Consider the following 26058-nt stretch of genomic DNA (forward strand, 5'->3'; position numbering starts at 1 on the left):
TTTTATATATAGATATGTTTTTTGTAAAACTATTTTGACCCTTCAGCATTTACTTGTTTTTAACATTACATATTATCATTATTATTATTTCACTCTTAGTTTTAAACTCACACACTTTTTCTGTCATGATTTAATCATGAATTAGTTGATGTTAGAGAAACACTTGTTACTTAGTTCTTGTGTTGTGTTTGTCCATATACACATGTGTATGTACATTTCATCACATTTTCTTTCGTTTATGTGAGGTTTCTCTTCTGTAATTAATGTATATAGTGTGTATGTATTGGATCTAACCGGGTGTGATGCCGGCTTTCCTGCATAGTAGTACACGCCCCACTCGGTAATGGGGGGCGGGACGACGGAGCGGTTAGCGTGACGTCACATCCGGTTTAGATTCCTATATCAGAGTAGTGTATAACGAGTAACAGCACTCTTTGACAAAGCCCCACGTGCGAAATGCGTTAGAGCGCTGAGGGGGGACTCCTCCCTTTTTAAATTTGTATTTGCCATGAATCAATAAAGGCATATTTTTTTGCACAGTCCAGCCTTCATAGGTTTTTCTAAGCAGTGCCCGCTGACTACTCTCTTCATTGAGAGGACGTTCTTCTACTATGTATAAAAGTGATGTTGATGTTGCACATTAGCATCTTGACAAAGGTCCAAGTTGAGGACCGAAATGTTGATTCCACTTTAATAAATTTCTGGTTTTGTACATGTCCTGTGGAGAGCTGCTCTTTCCCTTCATCCGATGGAGATTTGAATCTTAGGATACAGAGATACACCATATTAATGTGATGTAGGCATAAAAAAGGCATTTTAACCCTTTGATGGGTTGCAGCACCTGGGTGCCAGTCCCATCCGGCACAGTGTGGTCATGTGGGGGAAATTTTGCAGGAAACTGAAGATGAGATCCTCCTCTGTTTCCTCACAGGGAATGCAAGATGCAATCTAAGTGGCAAAAAACCCTCTGTTGGACATGACGTCTTGGGGCCTCCGGGGAGCCAGTCCCCATGGTGTAGTGATCTTGGGACAGCGAAACGGTTAATGGAAAAGTTCTGATTGTTATCAGCGGGGTTGCCACCTCTCCGGGTTTGACCCAGAGACTCCGGGTTTCGGGCACTTACCTCAAGGCTACGGCTTTAGCCTGTCAATCTCCGGGTGGCAGCAGCATCTCCGGCATTCTCCTGCAATTCCCCCTCTAACTGCAGTGAATATGGCTGCGTGGCATCAAATGACGCCATGTTGCCATGACAACGGGGCACTACGTAACGCCGCGCAGCCATGTTCACTGCAGTTGGAGGAGTTGCAGCAGTATGCCGGGAGGCGCCGCCGCACCAAGTAAGGGAATTTCTTTTTTTTATATATTTTCTGCGGGTTGTCCTTCAATAGAAGATGTCAATCCTGGTTATCAGAATCTTCTTAGGCACGTTCTATAGTGCCAGGCGCGTGCTACGCCACGCGCGCGGATTTTAAATTGGCTGACGTTAGACAGCCTTTCTATAAAAGTGCCGCGCGCACGCACGGCAGGGAGAGGGGAGCCGACAGACAACGGCGAAGATGAAGAAATTCATATTTTCGCGCCGCTGCCTGCGTGCTCAAATGTATGTGTGTGTGTGTGTGTGTGTGTATGTGTGTGTGTGTGTGTGTGGAGGGGGGGTGGTAAATAAATGCACACACAAAAAAATTATTAAACTTTTTTTTAATTTAAAAATATCTTAATTACACTCCCCTTACATTTACACTTGCACTCACACAACATATACACACACATACATGCATATATACGCACATACACGCATATAAATGTAGCCATGTTTCAAAATGGTATACCGTTCTTTCTCATGCAGGCAGAAAACCTGGTAAGTATACAGGATTGCCAGCATCAATCATGGAGGTTTGCCCTCACACCTTGGTGAGGTGTCATATGTATTCAAGGGGAGTGGTAACATGCTCTGAGTCCATTGTTAGTGACATCAGAGATGTGGCTGTCCCCTAAGTTATATAAGGCACAGAACTGCCCAAAGTTAGTGGTTCAAGTTCCAAGTTCAAGTGTGGTTGGAGAGTGTTCTATAGTAAGCAGTTTAATCAAGGGCTGCAGCAGTAAGGCTGACAGGGACAAAGAGAGTGCCTAGACTGCGTCCAGGGACCTGGCACAGGTGGTGATCTCCCTGAGGGGAGAGGGATCCAACTCCATTGGGAGGGCAGATTCTTCTGAAGGAGAGTGCTGTAAAAGAATGAGCGGCTGAGCTGTCTGCTGCGAGGTGCAGTTGCCTGAACCATCAATAAAGATGCCCCTATTCATCAACACCCTCATGTGTGAGTCTGGAATTACTCAGCAGAGGAAGGCACCACGGAGGAGGTCCTCATCAGAACCATTCCCCTGCGGACGCAGGAATCCTGATGAGGTGGAGGCGCTGCACCAACAGTAGGCAGGACTCTAGCACACTACCTCAGCTACCTGTCTGGCTGACATTCCCCATACCAACATCATGCGGGAGACTCAGGTGTCCTGTAGCCAACAGGTGCACCACATGACACATCCATGTAATGGGGACCGGTTAGACCACAGGGGCCAATCTGAGATTGGGTGGGTCAGGAGGGGTCCAGAAACACCGTTACATACACTTACCTGCAGCTCCCAGCTCTATATACACGGAAAGCATACGGCACGTACACGCGCGTTCGCATAGGAACACGCGGCCGCATGCTTTATAGAACAGCCCTTAGAAATCAATGCGACTGAGTCAAAATCAGTGTGAGTTGAAATGTATGTAAGAGGCTGTCTAAAAGTTGTGGGGACATTCTTTGTGCCTATGTTCGATTTCATTTTTAGCACAGTACTATTGTTTTTAAATGACACTGATAACCATTAGATCTGCAGTTGCACTAAAAACCTTTTGTTCTCTAAATACTGAGTGAATGTGAATGCCCCCAGAGGGTTAATTAATTGGTTTTCTGTCTGGGCTGCCTGAGAGTTGTCAACTTGTCTGCTCACTGTATTTATTACCCAGCAGGAATGAGTACTTTATCCCTGGGTAGCAGCTAGGCTTTCGATTTCAACACAAGACACTTGTAACTTGAGCTGTGCAGGAAGAGGAAGCAGAGCAGAAATATAAGCTTTCTTTCAGTTTGAGCTATGCAGCAGCTTCAATGTAAGCTCCTTACAGGTACAGTAGTATTTGTATTGAATATTTCTTCCTAAACACTTCCCATTAATTACGATCTAGCTTTGCAGGTCTGATGTAGAACAGTATTTGAATGTACAGAGAGACCCTTTCTAAATAGCACAACATTCACTGTAAGAGGTCGATGGTGGAGGGGAAACGTGACAATGAATTAACACAAACAGGAAAGGGTTGTAAATATCTTGCACTGCTTGGGAGGTGAGTTAAAACCTGATATAGAAATTAAAGGATGCTTTAAAATGCATTGAAAATGACTTTAAGAGTCGAATTGTATTGTATTGTATGTATTGTATGTCTTTATTTATAGAGCGCCATTAATGTACATAGCACTTCACAGTAGTAATACATGTGGTAATCGAATAAATAACAGATAATATAAATAACAGATCATGGGAATAAGTGCTTTAGACAAACATAACATTAAGGAAGAGGAGTCCCTGCCCCGAGGAGCTTACAATCTAATTGGTAGGTAGGGAGAACGTACAGAGACAGTAGGAGGGAGTTCTGGTAAGTGCGTCTGCAGGGGGCCAAGCTTTATGTATCATGTGTTCAGAATGTTCACAGTGCTATTCGTATGCTTCTTTAAGCAAGTGTGTCTTAAGGTGGGTCTTGAAGGTGGATAGAGAGGGTGCTAGTCGGGTACTGAGGGGAAGGGCATTCCAGAGGTGTGGGGCAGTCAGTGAAAAAGGTTTAAGGCGGGAGAGGGCTTTAGATAAAAAGGGGGTAGAAAGAAGACATCCTTGAGCAGAACGCAAGAGTCGGGATGGTGTATAGCGAGAAATTAGGGCTGAGATGTAAGGAGGGGCAGAAGAGTGTAAAGCTTTAAAAGTGAGGAGAAGAATGGAGTGTGAGATGCGAGATTTGATTGGAAGCCAGGAGAGGGATTTCAGGAGGGGAGATGCTGAGACAGATCTAGGAAAGAGTAGAGTGATTCTGGCAGCAGCATTTAGGATAGATTGTAGGGGAGACAGGTGAGAGGCAGGAAGGCCGGACAGCAGGAGGTTACAGTAATCAAGACGGGAGAGAATGAGGGCCTGAGTCAGAGTTTTAGCAGTCGAGCAACAGAGGAAAGGGCGTATCTTTGTTATATTGCGGAGGAAAAAGCGACAAGTTTTAGAAATGTTTTGAATGTGAGGGGCGAATGTGAGAGAGGAGTCGAGTGTGACCCCTAGGCAGCGTGCTTGGGCTACTGGGTGAATGATAGTAGTTCCAACAGTAATGTGGAAGGAGGTAGTAGGGCCAGGTTTGGGAGGAAGTATGAGGAGCTCTGTTTTAGCCATGTTGAGTTTAAGGCGACGGAGGGCCATCCAGGATGATATAGCAGAGAGACATTCAGAAACTTTGGTCTGTATAGCAGGTGTAAGGTCAGGTGTTGAAAAGTATATTTGTGTGTCGTCAGCATAGAGGTGATATTTAAACCCAAAAGATGTTATTAGGTCACCTAGAGAGAGTGTGTACAGAGAGAAGAGGTCCCAGGACAGAGCCCTGGGGTACCCCCACAGAGAGATCAATAGAGGAGGAGGAGGAGGTGTTAGCAGAAGAGACACTGAAAGTACGATGGGAGAGGTAGGATGATATCCAGGATAGAGCTTTGTTCCGAATACCAAGAGTATGGAGAATGTGAAGGAGAAGAGCGTGGTCCACGGTGTCAAATGCTGCAGAGAGGTCGAGTAATATGAGCAGAGTGTAATGACCTCTGTCTTTGGCAGCATGGAGGTCGTCAGTTATTTTAGTGAGGGCTGTTTCCGTGGAGTGAGCAGTGCGGAAGCCAGATTGTAGAGGGTCTAGGAGAGAATAGGTGTTGAGAAAAGGAGCAAGCGAGAGAATACAAGACGTTCAAGGAGTTTAGAGGCAAAAGGCAGGAGGGAGACAGGTCGATAGTTAGAAAGACAGGTAGGGTCACGCTTGCTGTTTTTGAGTAATGGTATGACTGTTGCATGTTTGAAGGAGGATGGAAAGGTTCTAGAGCAGAGGGAGGAGTTAAAAATGTGTGTGAGCGTAGGGATTATAGTAGGAGCAAAGGTTTTAGGAGATGGGAGGGAATGGGGTCAAGAGGGCAAGTGGTAGAGGGAGAAGTGGCGATCAACAGCGACACATCCTCCTCTGAGACAGTGGAAAAAGAGTCAAGGAAGGCAGGAGGAGAGTTAGGAAGAGGTGTAGGATGGGAAGAAGAAACAGAGGGGATGTTCTGACGTATGGAGTCCACCTTTTCCTTAAAATAGTCAGCAAAGTCCTGAGCGGAGATGGAGGAAGGAGAGGCAGCTGAGGGTGGTTTGAGTAGAGTATCAAAGACAGAGAACAGTCGGCGTGGGTTAGACTTGTGCATGTTGATTAGTGCAGAAAAGTAGGCTTGTTTAGCTTGCGAGAGGGCAGAGTTGAAACAGGATAGCATAAATTTGTAGTGAAGGAAGTCTGCGAGAGTGTGAGACTTCCTCCAGAGGCGTTCAGAGGAACGAGTGGAGGAACGCAGCATGCGTGTGTGGGAATTTAGCCAGGGTCTAGGGTTAGAAGGGCGAGTGTGGCAGAGAGAAAGTGGGGCATGTAGATCAAGAGAGGAGGACAAGACAGAGTTGTAGTTCCTGACCAGGTTGTCGGGGTCTGTATCAGAGCTGAGAGAGGAGAGGGAGGAGCGTAAAGTGGACTCAAAGTCAGGTAAGTGAATAGAGCGCAGGTTTCTGCAGAACCGGGGTGTAGATGGAGGTGGAGAAGGGGAGAAGCGAGATAGAGAGAATGAGATGAGATGATGGTCAGAGAGAGGAAAAGGGGTAATGGAGAAATCGGAGAGAGAGAAGTTCTTAGTGAAAACCAGGTCTAAGTAGTGGCCATACTTGTGGGTGCTGGCTGCAGTCCACTGTTGAAGGCTAAAAGAAGAGGTTAGAGAAAGAAAGCGGGAAGCCCAAGGGAGAGAGGGGTCATCAATGTGGCAATTGAAGTCCCCAAGGAGAAGAACAGGGGAGTCTGAGGAGAGGAAGAAAGAGAGCCAGGATTCCAAGTGAGAGAGAAAGGCAGAAGGGGGATGAGTAGAGGTAGGTGGGCGATAGATGACCGCCACATGAACAGGGAGAGGAGAGAAAATCTGGACAGTGTGAGCCTCAAAGGAGGGAAAAGCAAGAGAGGGAGGAATAGGAAGGGTTCGGCAACGACAGAGAGAGGAGAGCAGGAGCCCCACGCCTCCACCCCTGCCATCAGTGCGCGGAGTGTGGGAGAAGGAAAGGCCACCGTAGGAGAGGGCAGCTTCAAGAGCAGAGTCAGACTGAGTGAGCCAGGTCTCAGTTATAGCAAAGAGAAGCAGGGAGTGAGAGAGAAAGAAGTCATGCACAGAGAGGAACTTGTTAGAGAGGGAGCGAGCATTCCAAAGGGCACAGGAGAAAGGGAGAGAGGAGGGTGGCAGGGGATGGGTATGAGGTTGGAGGGGTTGACACCAGAAGGAGTAGAGGTTACAGTTGGCAGGCGAGGACGAGCGCATGTAGGAATAAGACAGGGACCAGGATTGGGAGAGATATCCCCAGAAGCAAGTAGGAGAAGCATGGATAGAAAGAGGATGTGTGAGGATGATTTGTAAGAGTGTTTTTTAGTGCAGGGGATATAGCTGTGTGGTGTCAGAGGACGCAGGTAAGAAAGGAGTTCATGTGAAGAGAGAAGTGGTGAAGGAAGGAGAGATGGAGATATATGAATGGAGTTAGAGACATACTGAGGCTGGTAAAAAGAAGTGCATCATTTGAGAAGAAGTGAAGTCACTGCAAATATAAATGGTAAAGGCAGCATCACAGCAGTAATGATGCAGTCTGGTATAGATGATATCCTCCTTTGCAGCGTAGTTCAAATGCAGGAATCAGGGCCAGATGGGGTGTCCACTTCTTCCTCACTTATTCCTCACTTCCTTTTAAACTTCAGTTGTTCAATAGTCATGCCACTTATAATGGGCCACTTGGATATGGGCTGCAAGCAGACTAGCTGTTCTGACTGGGTTTATATAGGCCTAAAAAGTCACCTGACAGTGTGGTTCTGTCTGCTTAATTAGCACATCTGAGGCACATTCAAACAAATGGTTTTCTACACAGGGTGTTCCCTGCCTAGGTGGCAACACTTAATTTGATTAGGGGTAGACAGAAAACAGCATTCAAATATGGATTTTACCTAGCATTGGATCACTTGCATATACTATATAATATACACACAGCAAAGGCTTCAATGATGATTTAGAGATGGTTTTTACCTGAGGAGAGAAGAAGGATAAGATCCATTAGGGTAAGAGTTCCTTCCTTTTAAACATTTTAAAATGCAGTAAGTATTATCTAATATTACAGGACAGATTTATAAAAGAAATACATAAGATTTCACGTGTTGTTGCTTTAATAGTATGTAACGGATTTTCTGACCTGGCCTGACCCACCCAATCTCACATTGGCCCCTGTGGTCTAACCAGTCCCCATTACATGGTTGTGTCTGGTGGTGCACCTGTTGGCAACAGGACTCATGAGTCTCCCGCATGATGTCGTGTGGGGAATGCCAACCCAGACAGGCAGCTGAGGTAGTGTGCGTGAGTCCTACCTATATCCAGTGCAGCGCCTCCACCTCATCAGGATCTCTGCGTCCGCAAGGATATGGTTCTGATGAGGAACTCCTTCTTGGTGGTGCCTTCCGCTGGAGAGTAACTTCACACTCACACAGTGGGGTTGTCTTTGAACAGGGCATCTTTATTGTTGCTTGGTGGTATGGGCTAGCTGCCCCTCACAGCTAGCAGTCTAGCCGCTCATTCCTTTGCTGCACTCCATTAGGAAGGTTCCTTCTCCTCTAATAGAGTTGCTCTCCACCTCTCCCCATAGGGAGATTCACCAGCTTCTCTGTCTCTCTGCTCAGAGCTGCACAGCCCCCAGCTCTTGCATCAGACACTGCAACACTGTTGCAGACCTCCACATGACTCTCCTGAACAGAGTCAAAACACCAACTGAACTGAACTGACTTTAGGAAGTGCTGTGCAATATATGAGCTTCCAGAAAGACCCACCTCTTCTCTGTGTCACTAACAGGGGACACAGACAGGCTGTCACTTCCTTTGCTACTATCTTACACATCACTCGGGGTTGAGGGCAAACCTCCATGATGACTACTGGCAATCCTGCATACTTACCAGGTTTACTGCCAGCATGAGAAAGAGATATGTACACCAATTTTACACATGGCTACAAGTATAATGGTTGAAAATCTCTCCAAAATGAGATGGTTAGCCAGTTTAGTCATCTGAGTATAGTAGTCTCTGTGAAGCAGCACTCAATAACGAATGTGATCAGGCAATTCAGTATAAGTATTGGCCCTCAGGCTGATTCCCCAATGTAATAAATAAATAATGTAAATACAAAGAATAGGCACACAGATACACAGTTAATTATCATTTTAATATAAAACCCAATAGCAATCAAAGGGGTGTCTTATTAATGATAAATATATCCATTTCTAGCTTAGGATAAGTAACTGTACTAACCGTTGCCATGCGGCAATTCTAGCCCTCCATCTTCATCTCACAAACTACAACTGTACCTCCCGGGTGATTTCACCGCGTCATTACGCCTAGCCTTTCGCTCGCTAACGGAGTTTTGTCCTAAGCTAGAAATGGATATATTTATCATCATTTGTAGTTCATTCATTCAAAAATGAAACATTATGTAAGCTGTCTCATGACACGGAGGACTCCTACAGTATGTGGAATAACACAAAACAACACGTTAACGCATGTGAACATTAAGGAGATACTATTCTTTTCAATAGCATTAAAACTCGCATTAAGTAACACAGTTATAGCGTCTGCTACATCTGTGCATGGAAATCCTTTTCTCATTTCTTGACATTCATCTGTCCAGTTTATTCTTTTTGAGTAACAAAATGTACTTCCCTGGAAAATTAAAATGACTGCTACCTTTCAATCACATCAAAATAATAGAGGCCGCCAGTGAAATTATAAACTGGTAAAAACGTAGCAAAACAAAACAAACGTCTTTTAAATAAATTAGTGCACTATATGGTTAATGTTATTACTTAATTTTTGCTTTTTGGGGGGATTTCTGCATTCAATCTGCTCTGGTGTATTTTTTGTTGTTTGGGGGGGAGGGAATGGTTTGGGGTTGGTATATTTTTTCATCTTTGTTGCTCCAGAGGATCCTGAAAGGCTCACCTGTGCTGCATTTGGTATTCACTAGTCTAGGCTTAAAGATGCGTTAATAATGCTTAGTAGTTTTGATGCGTAATACCCGCGGCTGAATTAATTTAAGTGAAACACTATTATGATCAGTATTCCACAAATGTTCCCTTCTCTAATATTTGTTAATACTTTCACAGGGTGAACACACAATCCTAGCAAGCTCTAACCCCAGAACCACTTCACAGCATGACCACTGAGACCATTCTCCATCCACTGCAGAGGTTAATGAAAATTTTCACAGGTAGTGTTAGGACCTGCATACTGGTCATCCCAGGACGTGGCTACAGGCGTATAACGCTTTGGCCAAAGGGGGTGTTTGACTGTAGAGTCTGCCATGTAACTCTTGGGTATTTTGCAATTTCTCTGAGCATTGCACGGTCTGACCTTGGGGTGAATTTGCTGGGATGTCCACTCCTGGGAAGATTGGCAATTGTCTTGAATGTTTTCCACTTTTGATTAATCTTTCTCACTGTAGAATGATGGACTTTAAATTGTTTGAAAATTGCGTTTTAACCCTCCCCAGATTGATGGGCAGCAACGATTGCTTCTCTAAGATCATTGCTGATGTCTTTCCTCCTTGGCATTGTGTTAACACACACCTGAATGCTCCAGACCAGCAAACTGCTAAAACTTCGCCTTTTATAGAAGTGGTCACACTTGCTGATGATCAATTAATCAAGGGCATTTGATTAGCAGCACCTGTCAGCTACTTAGCATCTTAATTCCTATGGAAGCAGTAAGGGTGTACTTAGTTTTTCACACATAGCTTTCCACTTTGGCTTTATTTTTGTTAAATAAATCATGACACGATGTAATATGTCATGTGTTGTTGTTCATCTGAGGTTGTATTTACCTAATTTGTAGACCTGCTAAGGAACCGATGATTGTTATTATGTCCTGATATGTAAAACCATGGAATTCAAAGAGGGTGTACTTTCTTTTTCACATGACACATATATATATACAGCTCAACCCCCTTATAACGCTGTGTTTGGGGTCCAAAGAATCACATCGCCTTATAAGCGGATCGCGTTAGAAATAATGTACAATTGTATGCATTGTACAATAAAGTATTTAAGATACCAATAATCGTGTTGTAAAGTATTCATAAGTACGAAAATTGGGAGCTATGCTTGCATCGCGTTATAAGCGGATTCGCGCTGTAACGGATCGCGTTATAACGGGGTGGAGCTGTATATATATATATATATATATATATATATATATATATATATGATATGGTGGGTTCTGGATTAGATCTTGCTGGAATTGTGTGTTCATTCATTTTAATTTTCAACTGGTATCAGTTGGTTAGAGGTTGGTGGCCCTCCTCCCAGGGTTTAAGCTCACCCCGTCCTACAGTACTTTTTAAGTAGCAGATTTTTCCATATACCTGTGCAGGACAGGTCCACTGTAACCATTTCCCCTCCACTGCAGAGGTAAATTAGAATATTCACAGGTAGTGTTAGGACCTGCATACTGGTCATCCCGGGACGTGGCTGTAGGCTATTAACGCTTTGGACAAAGGGTTTAACTAAATGACCCTTACTCATGAGAATACTAACATTGAAGTATTTAACTATGTATTTTGTCACATTGGATGTGGCATTGGGTATTTTTGTCTTTTGTTGTATACATTCACAGGGTGTCTCTTTTTGTGTTCCTCAAATGGTTCAAAAGGATGTCACTACAGTTTAAAGTTTTACCTCTCACTAATTTTGGATGTCAGCAATTTAAAATGTAAATACTGTATTGATTTTAACTTTGTTTTGAGGAATAAACGGTGCTTTATTAACACATATGTGGACATAAGTAGGAAGTAGCATGGCAGCGTAGCCTGCAAGTAGCTATATTTGGCATTGCCAGAGGCAGATAGCAGGGTGGTACTTTGCTTGTTCTGATTATGTCCAGCTTCCGTTCAGTGCACAAAAGGTTAGTAGAGAACTGTTCACCTATTAAACCAAGAGGTCCTTAAAAAGGTAGGTGCAATGGGGGTTAATGCATATGTTAGAAAAGATGAACGAAGAAGTTCAAAGATACCCCTAAAGATGCACTCTAAACCAAGCGTATATGTTCCTTAGGCTGTAAGGTAAAATCCCCTATACCAGAAACTAAAAAGGAAAGGCGGCGCAAAAAACAAAAAAGTTTTATTACATATTTTCTAATAATAGTTACACTCAAATGGATAAAATATAGGTATGAACTAAACCCCTAGGAGGAGCAATTGGAGTAAGGATTGGGTATAGTGTAGACCTTATTGATATCTACAGTGACTATTGTCTGAGATTAACCCCTTCCACTCCTGCGATAAATTCGGACATATGATGCTCATGAGCTAAACACATTTCTTATGCATAATTGGTAACCAGAGTCAAAACACCAGGGTAGTGATAGTGTCACATATAGGAGTGTATACTCGTTGGTCAATGCTGTCTGTATACCTGTAGTCGCTCTGTTAGCTTATGTGCTAGGTGTCACATTAATAAGCCTGTAACTGAGTGTTAATTAGTTAGGCTTTAAACAGTTTATGCACGTTTATGTAATCGGCCACATTCAAGGAAAGGACACCAAATCTCTAGGCAGGAGACAATGTTAGTTGTATCTGAATACTTGTAAGTTCTGCTCTGTTTATATGCTATATACCAGGGTCAATGCTAGTAACTGATTGCCAAAACGTTATATAGTAACAGTTGATATACTCATAACCCTTCCCTCATATGCATGTGGATATCTGGCTTGTAGGCTAAATAGATAAGGCTGTCTCTGATAGGGGTTAGATATTCACAGCTTCCCAGAGTAATGCCTGACTTCATATGCACACAATATGCACAGCTGTGCACTTGTCAGGCGGCCGTGGTGTAATTGCCAGCAGCGCTATATGTAAACAGAAGGCTAAGGCTTCCGACACTCTGGGAAGAGAGGGGTAAAGGGAGAGAGAGAGAGCGGGCTACGGAGAGCCCTATAGCAGTTAAAGAGAGGCATACGACCCGTTCTCTGGGAAGCTGTGATATCCACATGCATATGAGGGACGGGTTATGAGTATATCAACTGTTACTATATAACGTTTTGGCAATCAGTTACTAGTATTGACCCTGGTATATAGCATATATACAGAGCAGAACTTACAAGTATTCAGATACAACTAACATTGTCTCCTGCCTAGAGATTTGGTGTCCTTTCCTTGAATGTGGCCGATTACATAAACGTGCATAAACTGTTTAAAGCCTAACTAATTAACACTCAGTTACAGGCTTATTAATGTGACACCTAGCACATAAGCTAACAGAGCGACTACAGGTATACAGACAGCATTGACCAACGAGTATACACTCCTATATGTGACACTATCACTACCCTGGTGTTTTGACTCTGGTTACCAATTATGCATAAGAAATGTGTTTAGCTCATGAGCGTCATATGTCCGAATTTATCGCAGGAGTGGAAGGGGTTAATCTCAGACAATAGTCACTGTAGATATCAATAAGGTCTACACTATACCCAATCCTTACTCCAATTGCTCCTCCTAGGGGTTTAGTTCATACCTATATTTTATCCATTTGAGTGTAACTATTATTAGAAAATATGTAATAAAACTTTTTTGTTTTTTGCGCCGCCTTTCCTTTTTAGTTTCTGGTATAGGGGATTTTACCTTATAGCCTAAGGAACATATACGCTTGGTTTAGAGTGCATCTTTAGGGGTATCTTTGAACTTCTTCGTTCATCTTTTCTAACAGCTTCCGTTCAGGTCAGTTTCTCACCTACCTGGGACATACAGCTGATTTTTAAAGCACCACAATTCCTGTTTGCCTTACGTGTGCTACTTATTTCATTACTCGGATCAATGTCAGTGTAAGCTTGGCTTCAACTTTTATGAATAGGTGTAGTACTTTAGCAGTAATACAGATTTCAACAGAGTCATGAATCAGTAAACTTGGTTTAACATTTATGAATACATCTCACACATTGATGGCTGAGGTCAATTAGGAAGTATTTATATGTTTTCCTGATTTCTGGATATTTAGGTACTGTATAACAATCATGTTTTGTTTCTTTTACAGGAGCATTTATCCCAAAACCATTGCGAAATCCTCGATTTGATTTATAAGTAAGTCTCACTTATAGTATATTTTTTTGTAATTTATTTTAAGTGTTTCATGCCATTAAATTCAGCTTTATGTTAAGGTACAGCTCAGAAATACAAACATTACCTTTTTTGTCTGCGTCAAACACTGGATAAGACCACCAGATAATTCAGAGGTGGAGGTAAAAAAAGAAAATCATCACTTTCGTTGTCACTCTACTGTTCTTTATTAAACGTAACTAAGTCCACATATTGCTGTGATATTGTACATTAGCGCAGCACATAACCTTGTGATTATTTATTCGTCTTCTTCTTCATCCTCGTCTTCTTCAACTTCTTTGTCTTCTTCTTCGTATTATTATTATTACTATTATTGTCATCGTTTATTTGTATGACACCAACATTTTCTGCAGAGCAGTATAATGTGGGAGGGAGGACAATAACAGTGTACGAGAGAAGAGGACATATATGTCAAGAAAAAGTGAGACAATGGGGAATAAGGTCCCTGCCCCACAAGGAGCTTACAATCAAGAAGGTGGAGGTAGACACACAAGGAAGAGTTTATGCGTTTCTTAACAAGGGTTTGGCTATCAACATCAGGACTGAGTATCCGGTTCTATGATGAAAGTAAAAGAAGTCAGGATAGTGTTGAATAAGTCTCCTTTAAAAAAAGTGTGTTTTTAAGAAACGTTTAAATGTATGTATGGTAGGGGAGAGTCTGATTGTGCATGATAGAGAATTCCATAGTTGGGGTGCAGCACAGGATGTAAAAAGTGAGGAGGAGAGATGTACTGTAGATCAAGAATGGCGCGTGGCCTTCGTGTTGGAGTGTACTTGGAAATTAGATCAGAGATGTAGCAGTGTTCTGTATAGCTTTGTAGGTGAGCACAAGTGTCATGAATTTAACTGTGTAAGGGTATGGGTAGTCAATGAAGTGATTTTCATAGTGGTGCAGCAGAAGAAGAGCAGATAGTGAGGCAAATGAGCATAGAAGCAGCATTTAGAATGGACTAGAGAGGAGACAGATGGTAGAGGAGACCAACTATAAGCTGGTTGCCATAGCTCATTCTTGATATAGTGAGTGCGGGAGTAAGAATTTTGGTGGATTGTTTTTTTAATTAAGGGACTTACTGCAGAGGTGGAAACGACATGATGTGGATAGGTTCTGAATGTGCAGGATAAATGAGAAGGCAGAGTTAAGAATGATATCTAGGCACCTAGCTTGGGATATCTGGATTATGGTGGAGTCATGTATTGCAAGTGAGAAATCCTGTCTAGGTGTAAACAGTTAAAAGGAGAAAAAAGGATAAATTCAGTTTTTGACATGTTAAGTTTAAGATAGTGATTGGACATCCATGAGGAGATAGCATAAAACAGTTAGTGACACAAGACTGGATGAGGAGAAGAGGAGAGGTCTGGAGAGGAAAGGTATATGTGGGTATCATCAGCATAAAGGTGATTCTGAAATCCAAATCACTGTATAAGTTTATCAAACGAAGATGTGTAAATCTAGCCCTGAGGTACACCAACTGTGAATAGGACTACGAGAGTGAAGATGAGACTGTGCCAGCAAAATAAACATTAAATGTGCAATCAGTTAGGCAAGCTGTCAACCAAGAGTGGGCAGGGTCATGGATGCCAATAGAAGGGTGGGTATAGAGAAGAAGAATCAAGCGAAGGTTTCCTTAGGATAGGTACGACAGAAGCATGCTTGAAGGATGAATGAAATTAACCTGTGTTCCGAGAGAGGTTGAAGAGATGAGTTAGTGTAGTAATAATTGCGGTGAGCAGAGGATATGTGAGGGTACAGGATCAAGCTTGCACATTGTGGAGGTGGACAAGGAGAGATGACGGAATACTTCCTCCTCAATAAGTGGCTTCAATGAGCTAAGGATTGATTTTGGAGCATACTCGGGGCTGCTTAGTGTAGATGTGGCTGGACAAAGTACTATGTTGTGTTGATTAGCATAATTTTGGTGATGTGCAATGGTTGAGGCTTGATGGGACAGTAGCAGCGAGTTCTGGCAGGAGCAATCTGGTCAAGGGTAGATAAGACAGATAACTATTGTACAAGGAAGTAGTTAAGTCAAGGCAGGGAGGGTAGTTAGAGGAGAGAGGGGGGTTTGCAGAGAGCTAGAATGCTGGGCAACATCTATGTTACGTAAGTTCTGGTAGGTGTAAAAGAGTTCGTTGAGGGGGAAGAGGCAGAAAATAAGAATGAAATGAGACATTATAGTAGGAACAGAAGCAAGAAAACAGAAGATCAAGTGAGTGACCATTTCAATGCGTAGGAGAGCTGGCCCACTAGGAAGAGACCAAAGGAGGAGGTTAAGAAGAGGAGATGAGAGGCAACTAGAGCATTAGGATTGTCAATGGGAATATTAAAGTCCCCAAGAATGAGAGTGGGGGAGTCAGAAGAGAGGGTGTGGAAGCCAAGCAGAAAAATTGTCTAGGAATGGGGAGGTAGGTCCAGGGGTGGTGGGGGGGGGGGGGGAGGGTTGATGACCACAACATGGAGACGGACAGTGGAAAAAATACAGATAGGGTATGCTTCAAATTTGGAAAATTAGAAGAAAGGACAAGGGTGTATAGCTTGAAAATCCATTGTAGAGATAACAGAATGCCGACTCCCTGCTATATCTGTTTCCGAATCAGGGCGGGATGGAGTTATGACTAGAGGAGAGGCCACCGTAAGACAGTGCAGCAGGTGTGGAGGTATCAGAGGAGGTGAGCCATGTGTCCATGATGCTAGGAGGTTGAAAGAGTTTGAGAAAAAAAAGGGTTGTGAACTGCAGAAAGTTTATTGCAAATAGAGCGAGCAATCCATGGTGAGCAGGAAAATGGAAGTAAATGGACGCAGGGAATCTGAATAAGGTTGGAGTGTTTGGCAGTGAAGAGAATGACCATAAAGATCAAGACCAAAAAGTAAATAGGAATATTTTCCATTTTATTAAAATCTTTCTGTACATGTAACTTGAATGTAGGATATAATTGGGGATTACGATTTCAGTGTTTAATTTTCTGTTAAATCTATATTTTAAATATTAAAAAAATTATTTTCCATATACAAGAAATCAGTTTTTTTCAGTGTTTTAAAAATATGTACCAAGAAAAGTTGCAAACAACGATGTATATAATTCTTTGTTTAGCTTGTTCCATTTTTTTTTTTAAACACATCAATGGCGATTGGCATAAATATCAGTGGACATGGTATGAGGAAACCTACAGTTTTTTTACATGCATTTTTTATTACATGCATGTTTATCATGCAATGTTTGCAAGAAAAGCAAAATCATAAGATGAACTAAATATCTTAGGCATAGCAGAACAGAAGCACAGACATAGCCAAGGCATTACATGCAGTACAGTACTGTCATAAGATCCCTGAAAGAGACCGTATCAGGACTTGTTGAAATCCTAAATGAGCCACACATTATTCATTATTAAAAAAGAATGCCTTGCTCATTTAACCTTAAGTGTAAAATGACTCTTCTGGTAAATGAGCACTGCATACTTTCATATAACTGCAGTGAAAAAGAGATGACTCATTTAACAATCAATTTAGACCAAATCATCATCACATACAGCAGGCCTGCACAACTCCAGTCCTCGAGGGCCACAAACAGGCCAAGTTTTCAGGATATCTCTACTTCAGCACAGCTCGCTCAATTAGTTGCTCAGTATGACTGAGCTCTCTCTTTTCTTGATGTAAATATTTTTATTTCTGGGAAGGCACGTTCCATTAGCACTGGACACTGAAAGACCAAGAATATTCAAAGCACATTCTGCCAAATCAAGCCAACAGTTGTATTAGCCATTCCAATAACAATTAACTGTAAGTGTAGTGTTATCTGTATTGGTTCTGCCAAGTATTGATGATATTCCTTTTCCAGACCCTCAGCGTTTGGGAATAGTGAAAACGAAAGAAAATAATTTTTATATTCCTGTCTAAAGTCTCCTTTTCGAAACGGGTCATGAACCTCAATTATGTACCAAATTGCTGCCTCCTGCGCTTCAAACGCCATGGTGGGAGAATGGATTTCACGCGGAAGCATTGCGTGCCATTTGTTATTCATGGAATCATAAAATAATCTGAAGCTGTCCTCAAGTAACTGCTGTTTTCCGGATGGTAAACACTCTAAGTAAAGCACACGTGGCAGGTCCAGAATCACTGAGTGTTAATTACTTTTACTTTCCAATAGGGGCTTTGTTTGGACCCCTGCTATGGTAAACACTTGATGCACACGTGTGTTTTCAGATTCAAGACTTTTAATGACATTAACAACTGGAGTCAAATTTTCCATTAGGAACGTCAAGAGAAAGTACATGTTGTTTTTGTTAACATCACTGTTAATATGTACTTTAAGGGCCTTACATTTTTTTGCCAAAAGCATCATCACTTAAGTAAAGAAAGAGTGACCGGACTCCACATTGCTAGCAAAGCATTAACCGCCTCCAAAACGGACAACCATCTTGTCTGAGTAACCGTTGGTATTACTTTCTGTTTTAGTCCCTGTCGGGCACACACGCCATAGTACTTTCACTTGAGTTATCTTGCATACTTAAAAAGAGCTCCAGAATGCATAATGAGACCAACTGCTCTTTTGATTACTTCACATAAACTCAAAGCATTTAAAAAAAACACCATCTAACAAGTAGCAAGGGTCACGTAGCTTTGGAGCTTTGAAGTCTGATTTTGCCTTATTTAAGTCCTTGCAACATTGTGTCATGTGACTTGCGGAGTCACTGGAAATACATACAACATCTTCCCATTTTTTTTGCATATTTGTCAAGCACATTTTGCTAGAGTATTGCGATAGAAACAGCATTGCAGGTTTCTATTACTTCCACGTTTGCCATAATAGTACACTGCACCCAACCATCTGCTTTTGTCTGCAAAAGTAAATATGACAGCCACAGCAGGATCACCATGCGTTTCTGGGGTCTCGTCAATGGTGATGGCTAATGTTAATGATTCAAGTAACGTAATAATATGCTCAATATCAGCGGCATACATTTCTGGTACTGTAGATACTGTCCATACACCTGACTTGATTTTGGCAAAGTGCATGCTGCTGGAGTATGCTTCCTAAAAGTTCATCCATGGCACCATCAGCCTGATGGAGACTAATTCTAGACTGGAACATAGCTCTAGCAAATTCATGTGCCACACCTCTTTTTTTCTTCATGCTTTCGTTTAAAACGAGTAGCAGTGGCAGAAATGGACATTTGTAAAGGCCCAGTATTAGTTATGGGCATTGGTGATTTCAGCTTGCTATGGGCCTTGGACTGCGCACGCTCATTAATGCTGCTAGCAGTTTCCCCTTTAATACAGGAATGGTAACTGCAGAATTTGCAAATAAGATGTATTTTACCGTTCACTTCTTCACACAGTAAAATCTTTGTTGTCCAGTGCATATTCATCAGCAGTTTTATTTCGTCGTGCCATTTCTCCACAGGAATCCTATGCTGCAATAAATTAGGTTTTCCGCAGAAGTAGCTGTGGACAAAAGCTGCAGCCATTCTTTTTCAATTCTGTACCTATACACTATACCCTATATATATATATAATATAATTCATTGAAAATGATCTTCACAGAACAATTCTGCAGTGGGCGTATTTAGTGTTATGTATTTTGTTTGAAGAAGGTACAATAACCTGCTCCATTTCCTCCTTAGTGGATTTCATGAAGGAAACCTTTTCTGAGCTCATTCGGAGAATGGGAAGCACCACTGCCAAACAGATTGTTGATGATCTTTTTGCACAAAATATTCTTTCCATGGAAGAGATGAATGTTATACTTGCTGAAAAGGTCAATCAAGATGTCTCACGGAAACTGGTTCTTCTGATTTTAAATAAAGGAGAAGAAAGCTGCACTCATTTTGTCCAACTCCTTCAAAAACTAGACCAATATCTTTTTCAACATCTGCTAGGAGAAAGTAAGTCTCGCTTTATTGCACTCTTAATAACCATTCAATACATATTTGAACTAGGCAGGCTTATTTAGTTTGTCTGCAAAGACCTGTGCTAACCCTCCCCCCATCTAAAAGCACAAAAAGGAGGCGGGGCTAAAGCATTATCACTCACGCTGCAATCTGCCGACAGGTGCAATTACGTGTGCTGCCTCTGTAATGATAAAGTGAGTACTGCAGAGTTACTTGTTTACTTCTTTAATGTTTCATCTTACCCATGCAATCTGAAACTTAATGTATTCTTATTTTATAAATATCACCCGCAAATACCAGGACAACGTGTTATGTCTCAAGTACACTTCAATAAGGAATGACACAGTTAAACTAATAGTCATAACAAAGAGTATGCTGAAGTATCACAAGTGGTACTTTGAAAACATTTTCATGAATATAATAAAGACATCACTTGCTACCTTATTTTCCACAGCACGGCTAGTAATACAGTAGCATACAGCTGTCTCAATCTTACATTTTGTTTAAGATACATAGTAAATGTGAGTTTCAGCTGCGAAAATTGGTTATTTCAGCCAACACTGCACACAGCAGTAAGGCTGGGGCCATAGAGGGGTGAGGAGTTCCGAGCCGCGCTGATGCTGAGGCTCGCCTGCTGAAATCTGCGCGATTTCATGCCCATGCAGGCGAGCCAGCAGGCGCGATCGGAGGCGGGGTGAGACTGAGGGAGGCGGGGCAGTGACGTCGCTGGGCCAATTGCCCGCGACGCACCGACGTCACGGCGCCGACGTCACGGCGCCGTGACGTTGACGCAGCTCCGCGCTGATTGGATGTTTTCAGCCGATAGCGCGCTGAAAAACAGCTTGGCTGTCGGCTGAAAATCCCTGCGCCTCAGCACGCCTGCGGACGCTCGCCTGAGCCCCCTCTCAAGGCATCCTCATTGAGGATGCAGGGGCTCAGCGCGGAGCGTCCGCACGGCTCAGCGCGGCCTGTCCTTCTATGGACTCGGCCTTAGAAGTGCTTATACTCTGGACCATTGCTTGCTTTTGTATATTTTATAACGTGTCTTTTCGTATTTGTTATTATTTTACACTTGTACTAATGTTTAATCACTTTTGGTTCCAAGCTAATCATTAGAGGGCTGGAAACCTTTTTTTTTTTAACTGCTTTTTATTCTGCTTAACTATAATGGTTCTTATTTATTAGGCAGTGCTATTCCATAAGATTCCTGAGGAATAGCAAATTTTAGCAAATATGAGTATGAGTATATGCCTTTATAGAGTTAGTAACCATGAACTGTTTTTACTCTGCACCTAGATGTTATGGTCAAAGAAAAAGAAGAGGATTTCAATTCTTTGGCTGATGACTTAAAGCATCTCTACCTGTCCCCAGTCTTTCAAAAATTCCACCCACTGGGGGAGAAGATGGACATTGATATCCTCTTTGATTTGGAAACGACATTTACAGATCCTTTGCTGTGGAAGAAGGACACACGTAATCGCAGGGAAAAACAATTGACAATAGATGAACTTTTGAGAGAACTCAAAAGCCCTTGCATTATCGAAGGAGAAGCAGGCAAGGGGAAAACCACTATTCTCAAGAGAATTGCTGTTCTCTGGGCTTCTGGAAACTGTACTGCTTTACGTTGTTACAAACTTGTCTTCTTTGTTAGTCTGAGCAGTGCAAGTGAAGGGCTCTATGAAACTCTGTGTGACCAACTTTTTGGCGTTTCTTACAAATGGAACAAAAAGGTGTTTATACAGGAACTATGGAGTTTAAAGAATGAAGTTTTGTTCTTACTGGATGGGTATGATGAATTTCAATATGAAAGCTGCATGGAAATTGAAACACTTATTAAAGAAAATCATAAATTTAAGAGCATGGTTATTGTCTCTACAAGAACTGAAACAATTGGAAAGGTGAGGAAGTTTGGTTCCCTGATTGCGGAAACAAGCGATTTTACAGAAGAAAGTGCTAAACAGCTGATAGGAAATGTTTTAGAGGAAGAAGAAGCCAAGGGCTTGTTGTCTCAGTTAGAACAATCCATTTTCATGAAGAGCCTTATGAAGACTCCATTATTTGTAGTAATTGCTTGTGCTCTCCGTATGGGGGAGAGTAATATTCAGATGAACACGCAGACAGCTTTGTTTTGTACCTTATATGACCTGATGGTTGCAAAGAGCGAGTCTAAAACAACACCAACAAGTTCAAATTTAGTAACAGAGAGCATCAGCCACTGTGAAGTCTTAGCTCTTGATGGGCTGTTTAATCACAGGTTTGACTTCCGGCAGGAAGACCTGTCCAGCATCAAGGAAGAGGTCTTGTTAAGTGCAGGGCTGTTACATAAATACACTGCTCAAAGGCATAGGGCTCTTTACAGATTTTTTCACAAGTCCTACCAAGAGTACATTGCAGCGAGGAGATTCGCTCAACTTTTATCATCAGAAAAGGATTTAGATGGGATTAAAGGCGAGCATTACTTAAGCAAAATTGATTCAGTTTATGATATCACCACTAAATATAGCAATCTGCTTCTATATACGTGTGGATCATCCAAAGCAGCCACTCAAAAAGTTGTAAAACACATTACTAGAATATATAAAGAAGATATAAATAACAACAGTACTGAGTTTGCAGAGTTTGGAGTTAGGCTTTTTTATGAAAGTTCGACCAAATCAGATTTGAGTAAAGAATTTGAAGCTCTTTTTTCTGATAAAAGCATGTACATTAACCCCCACAATATATCTTCTCACCATTTTGAGTTTTTTCAGCACTTACCAAATTGCCTAAGTGCATTGCACCTGATCAAGTTGGATTTATTTGGCACTTCGTTTCATCCGTCAAGTGACAATGTGACGGACAGAAATAGCGCAAATGCACAGTCAAATGAATGCAAAACGTACATTTCCGAGAAAGTAGTCTTGCTGTTTTTTGATTCGAACCAAGCCCTCCAGACTTTAGAGGTCACACTGAAAGACTTCAACAAGTTAAACAAACTAGACATAAAATACCTTGGTAAAATATGCTGCTCGGCTAACAGGCTAAGGCTGAATATTAAGAGGAGTGCAGGGATCACTGGCACTTTAACTGATGTTCTGGAATCCTGCAGAAACATGCAAGATCTAATTGTCGACAGCACACCACTTAGCATTGAAGATGAGAGACGGATTGTGGAAATGACAGTGATGAATACACTATGTATACTCGATATGCAAACCGAACACCAAACAGGTATTTCAATGTATTTTAATAGAATGTTATGTTTCATTATGTAGACAGAATTAGACCTGCCTCTGTTATTTAAAAGTACAGTCCCACATAGGAAAATGTGTAACTAATTAATGACAATGATATATTCAATAGATTAAAAATAGGAAATGATGGCCTTGCATTTTTAGTTGTTGTAAATGCCTCAAATAGTTAAAATTAACTATTGTTCAATTTGACTTTGTTATATTTTGCAGGTGGTCTTTTGGATGGATTATGCAATTTAGTAAACATTGAGAAATTGGTTTTCCACGGTATAAAGATGAATGAGAATGATGCACAAACCCTAGGTGAGTATTTAAAAAATAAATTATTTAAGTAGAACAACATCAATACACATAATGATTTTGAATTTATGAACTATACCATCTCCTTTTCCAAATTTAGTTTTCAATTTCTGTAAAAAATATGAATAAATTAGAATTTTTAATTTTCTGTAATTTATTTATGGCTGCATGTTCACAAAATACCCAACCTCTTACAAGTTTAACAACTTTTCCTAATATTTCCAGACATTTACATGTAATATTTATATGATAAAATAAAATGAGGTTACATAGTTATATAGTTACATCGTTACACTGTTACATAGTAGATGAGGTTGAAAAAAGACCATCAAGTTCAACCTCTGCTAAATTTAGATGACGCATACTTATCCTATATTTGTATTTACAGTATTTTGATCCAGAGGAAGGCAAAAAACAAAACAAAACTGTGAAACATCATTCTGTGATGTCTCATGAGGAGAAAATTAAATTCATTCTTGACTCTAAATAATGGGAATCAGATTATTCCATGGATCAACATCCTTCCCATATTTAATTATTTGGTATATCCCTGTATACCTTTCCTATCTAAAAAGATGTCCAACCTTTTTTTGAAGATGTCTATTGTATCTGCCATCACAGTCTCCATGGGTAATAAATTCCACATTTTAACTGCCCTTACTGTAAAGAACCCTTTCCTTTGTTGCTGGTAAAATCTCCTTTCCCCCAACCTTAAGAGATGCCCTGTGTTATTTGTACTGCCCTTGGGCTGAACAGTTCTTTTGAAAGTTCCTTATATTGTCCCGTTATGTATTTGTATATACTGTAGTTATCACATCCCTTCTTTGATACCTCTTTTCTAATGTAAACAAATCTAAATTAGCTAGCCTCTCCTCATAAGTCAGATTTTCCATCCCCTTTACTAATTTGGTGGCTCTTCTCTGCACTTTTTCTAGCTCTGTGATGCATTTTTTATGAAATGGTGCAACAGCTGTACTTCATATTCAAGGTGTGGTCTTATTAATGCTTTATAGATGGGCATAATTATGTTTACTTCGCTTCCATCTATTCCCACTTTAATGCAACCTAAGATCTTATTTGTCTATGCAGCTACTGAATGACACTGGGCACTATATTGCTAAGCCTGCTGTCTACAAGCACTCCTAAATCCTTCTCCATCGATGATTCACCATAATTTGTCCCCATTTAATTTGAAAGTCACCTGTTTATTCTTGTTTCCCTAATGAAGGGGGGCACAAACTTTTTTTCCCTGTGCCCTCCTGCCGGATGTCCTCCTCTCCGCGCACCCCTCTCCCTCCTCCTTACCTTGATTCCCGGCGCCTGGGCGTCATGACGTCACGTTGCCATAGCAAAGTGATGTCATTTGACGCCGCGTTGCCATGGCGAAGCATCTCCATATGCCGGCTGAATCAAGGTAAGTAGGTTTACAGAGGCCCTGCAGCTCCCCCAGCACTTAATTTAAGTGCCTTTGGGAAGCGCGCGGGGCCTCTGTAAACCCTGTGCCCCTTGTCGGTAATCTCACGCCCCTCTGGGGGTCGCACCCCCCACTTTGCGCACCGCTGCCCTAATGCATAACCTTACATTTATCTGTATTAAACCTCATCTGCTGTTTACCTGCCCACGTTTCCAGTCTATCCAAGAACTTCTGAAGAGAAATTACATCCTGCTCTGATTTTACTACTCTACACAATTTAGTGTCATTAGAAAAGATGGAGACTTTGCTCTCTATGCCAACCTCATGGTCATTAATAAACAAGTAAAAAAGTAGGGGTCCCAGTACTGATCCTTGAGGTACTCAACTCACAACTTTAGCCCAACATGAAAAAGTTCCATCTATGACAACTCTCTGTTGTCTATCCTTCAACTAGTTTTCAATACAGGGGCAAATATTTTTTACAGACTACAATTCCTTTATTTTGTACATTAACCTCTTGTGTGGCACTGTATCAAAAGCCTTTGCAATATCTAAGTAGGCCACATCAACTGCATTACCCTGGTCTAAATTCCTACTTTCCTCCTCAAAGAAACTATAAATGTTAGTTTGGCACAACCTTTCCTTTATAAATCCATGCTGACCATTACAAATAATTTTGTTATCAAATTAGGTATTCCTGAATTTTATCCCATACTAAACCTTCAAGTATTGATAACAGGCTTACAGGTCTGTAATTCCCTGGTTATGATCTAGCTCCCTTTTTAAACAGAGGCAGCACCTCTACTTTACGCCAATCTTGTGGTACTGAGCCTGTGGAAATGGAGTCCTTGATTATTAAATGTAATGGTTTGGCTATTACTGAACTTAACTTCTTAAGAACTTTTGGATGTATGCCATCGGGGCCAGGTGCCTTATTTACTTTAATTTTATCAAGCCACCTATGCACTTCTTCCTCAGTTAACCAATTGTTCATTAATATGGAGGTTGTGGCTTCCTCCCGTGGCACTATTTTTACAATTGATTCCTCCCTGTTAAATACAGAGACAAATAATTTGTTTAATACTTCTGCTTTTTCTTTATCTCCAGTAGATTGCCTGACAATCTCACACTGAAAGAGTCCTATATGTTCTTTTCTAATCTTTTTTTATTAAGGTATTTGAAGAACTTTTTCGGGTTTATCTTACGTTCTGTTACAATCCATTTTTCATTTTCAATTTTTGCTAATTTGATTGCCCCTTTGAAACATTTTGTTTTACAATCTTTATACTTCTGATATGATGTCTACGTCCCTTCTGATTTTAAGAATCTAAATGCCTGCCTCTTCCTTTTCATTTCCTCTCCCTGCCTGTTAATTTAGCAACATTGGTTTAGACATGTTTCTTTAATATTTATTACCCAAGGATATATACTGATGTGTGGTTTTCTAACAATCTTTTAAAGACTGCTCATTTATCTTCCACATTTTTCCCTGCAAAAACATCAACCAAATTTACTCCTAGATAATTATTCCTCAGTTTATTGAAATCTGCCTTTCTAAAATGTAAAGTCTTTGTTGAACACTTATAATATGGTTTTTGATCATTTATTTCAAATGAGACCATGTTATGATCACTGTTTACCAAATGTTCAAGGACTTGAATATTTGTTACTTCTACATTGTTTGATCTTACCATCCAGTAATGT

The 26058-nt window shown here is 41.2% G+C and overlaps 1 protein-coding gene across 3 annotated transcripts in view; it reads left to right on the forward strand.

The window, feature by feature from the left end:
• The first annotated feature begins 3080 nt into the window (after positions 1–3080).
• NLRC4 (NLR family CARD domain containing 4) overlaps positions 3081–26058 on the forward strand; it is a 44557-nt gene continuing 21579 nt past the window's right edge. Inside the window, exons 1-6 of one of the 3 annotated variants that reach the window (XM_075596472.1) lie at positions 3090–3167; positions 9518–9621; positions 13439–13485; positions 19141–19401; positions 20704–22617; positions 22851–22943. In XM_075596472.1, coding sequence (XP_075452587.1) covers position 13485; positions 19141–19401; positions 20704–22617; positions 22851–22943 — 2269 coding nt within the window. In that variant the 5' untranslated portion in view covers positions 3090–3167; positions 9518–9621; positions 13439–13484. Of the gene's footprint in view, positions 3168–9517; positions 9622–13438; positions 13486–19140; positions 19402–20703; positions 22618–22850; positions 22944–26058 lie in introns of all 3 variants that reach the window. The other 2 variants (XM_075596473.1, XM_075596474.1) reach the window with 2 other exon arrangements.

This window comes from Ascaphus truei, chromosome 4 (assembly GCF_040206685.1).
Source record: "Ascaphus truei isolate aAscTru1 chromosome 4, aAscTru1.hap1, whole genome shotgun sequence".
Lineage (NCBI taxonomy): Eukaryota > Metazoa > Chordata > Amphibia > Anura > Ascaphidae > Ascaphus > Ascaphus truei.